A 1877-nucleotide genomic window follows, 5' to 3' on the forward strand; every position below is an offset into this window, starting at 1 on the left:
GTCCAGCAGGTTTTCTGTGGGGATTTTTACTTTTTTACCTCATGGGTCAAACACACATCTCTACACAAGCCCCATTCCCAGAGATGTTGAGTATCCTAAGGCACTAAAACCAGGAAAAATGAGGAATACAACCCCCCAAAAAATTAAATAAAAACCTGCTCTTTATCAGTTCTATACATTTAAAAAGGTTCAGCAGGTTTTCTGTGGGGATTTTTACTTTTTTACCTCATGGGTTTAACACACATCTCTACACAGGCCCCATTCCCAGAGATGCTGAGTACCCTAAGGCACTAAAAACCAGGAAAAATGAGGAATGCAGCCCAAATCCTGTGAAACAGAAACATGCTATTTATCAGTTCTATACATTTAAAAAGCTCCAGCAGGTTTTCTGTGGGGATTTTTATTTTTTTACCTCCTGGTTTAAACAGAGCCCTACACAGACCCCATTCCTAGAGATGCTGAGCCACGAAATTCCCATTAACATCCCACCAAATCAGCACCAACACAACCCCAGTGCTGCACCCCAATATGCAGATTATGGAAGCCTTATAAATGTGTTCAGCATGAGCAGCCACTGCTGCTCTTGGGAGAGAAATGTTTGCCAAAAAGGCATTTTGACAGCTGGCACTAAGGAGCCTCTGTGCAGGTTTAATGAGAAAATAAGCCAATGGTTTTTGAAATTCCTAAAAGCCTGGAGGAGCCACACAACAATTGCTAATTGTTGGGGAGCAAGATAAATAATGTGATCATCTAAATTCAAGATATATAATGTGATCATGTAAATTACAGCATCTCCACGTTACAGTAGTGGGGAGAAGCATTTATCATATATTTATAGGTGAAATATGATGTTGCTGTGGGCATTTAGAGCCCAGCAGAGGAGGGATTAAAAATTCACTTGAGTTCAGAGGCTGAGTGAATTTCAGGGCTGGGAATTTGAACAGGAAAAGGGGGGTAATTTGGCCATACATGGGCCAGCTTATCCTTAATCTTTGTATACCAAGGAGACTTGGTAATGCTGAGTTAATGGTTAGAACTGGATTATTTTAGAAGTCTTTTCCAATCTAAATGATTCTATGAAAGGAAAGGGAGGGAGGGCAAACCAGGAGTACCTTGGACACCACGAGACCCTAAAAAAGGTAGAAATGAGAGGCGAGAGGACACAATCCACTCACTCCCCCTTCTTTCCCTCAAATCTCCACCGAGTGATGAGGAGGGAAATCGCTGGTCCCTCACGAACACCCCCCTCCCCAGACAGCTGGGCAGCCCCGAGCTGAACCTCTGAGCGCTGTGACTCCTCTTCCCCTTCGCCCTCCTCCTCCTCCTCGTGGTCCTCCTGGCCAGGCGGGCTGAGCTGGGGCTGCTCCTCGGGGCGTCCCTGAGCGAGCTGCTGCGGGGGCTCACGAGAAGGGGAAAGACGCTCCTCGCGGCTACCCTCTCGGCCGTTCTCCTCGCCCCCCGCCATGAGCTGTGATAAGAAAAGAGGGGGCGGAGGGGCCGCGCTATCGGTCCCGTCCCTACTCAGATCTGGGCGCCGCCATCTTGTTTACTGTCTCGTTGCCATGGAGACGGGGAAGAGCCGCTTCCCCTCAAGGCATGCGCGCCAGCCACCCAACCAGCCAATAGAAACGCAGAGCGTGCAGCGATGCACCATGGGAGTTGTAGTTCTGAGCATGGCGCAGCCTCGCCGTGTCCACCGGGCTGCGGAGCATCTTGGGAGTTGTAGTCCAGCTCCCTGAGGCAGCCATTGGCCTCACTCCCCTCTCCCCTTCACAGTGCAGAACAAACCTTGGGGTTTATATATAAATATATATATATATATATATATGTATATATTTACATTATATATATAAAAATATATTTTAATATATATTATG

The 1877-nt window shown here is 47.1% G+C and overlaps 1 protein-coding gene across 1 annotated transcript in view; it reads right to left on the minus strand.

Annotated features, from left to right (window-relative positions):
• LRGUK (leucine rich repeats and guanylate kinase domain containing) overlaps nt 1–1615 on the minus strand; it is a 35690-nt gene extending 34075 nt beyond the window's left edge. The window contains exon 1 of the mRNA XM_027702472.1: nt 1280–1615. Coding sequence (XP_027558273.1) covers nt 1280–1465 — 186 coding nt within the window. The 5' untranslated portion in view covers nt 1466–1615. The remainder of the gene's footprint in view (nt 1–1279) is intronic.
• Nucleotides 1616–1877: the final 262 nt, after the last annotated feature.

Source organism: Neopelma chrysocephalum, unplaced genomic scaffold, assembly GCF_003984885.1.
Source record: "Neopelma chrysocephalum unplaced genomic scaffold, ASM398488v2 Primary Assembly neopelma1_187, whole genome shotgun sequence".
Classification (NCBI taxonomy): Eukaryota; Metazoa; Chordata; class Aves; order Passeriformes; family Pipridae; genus Neopelma; species Neopelma chrysocephalum.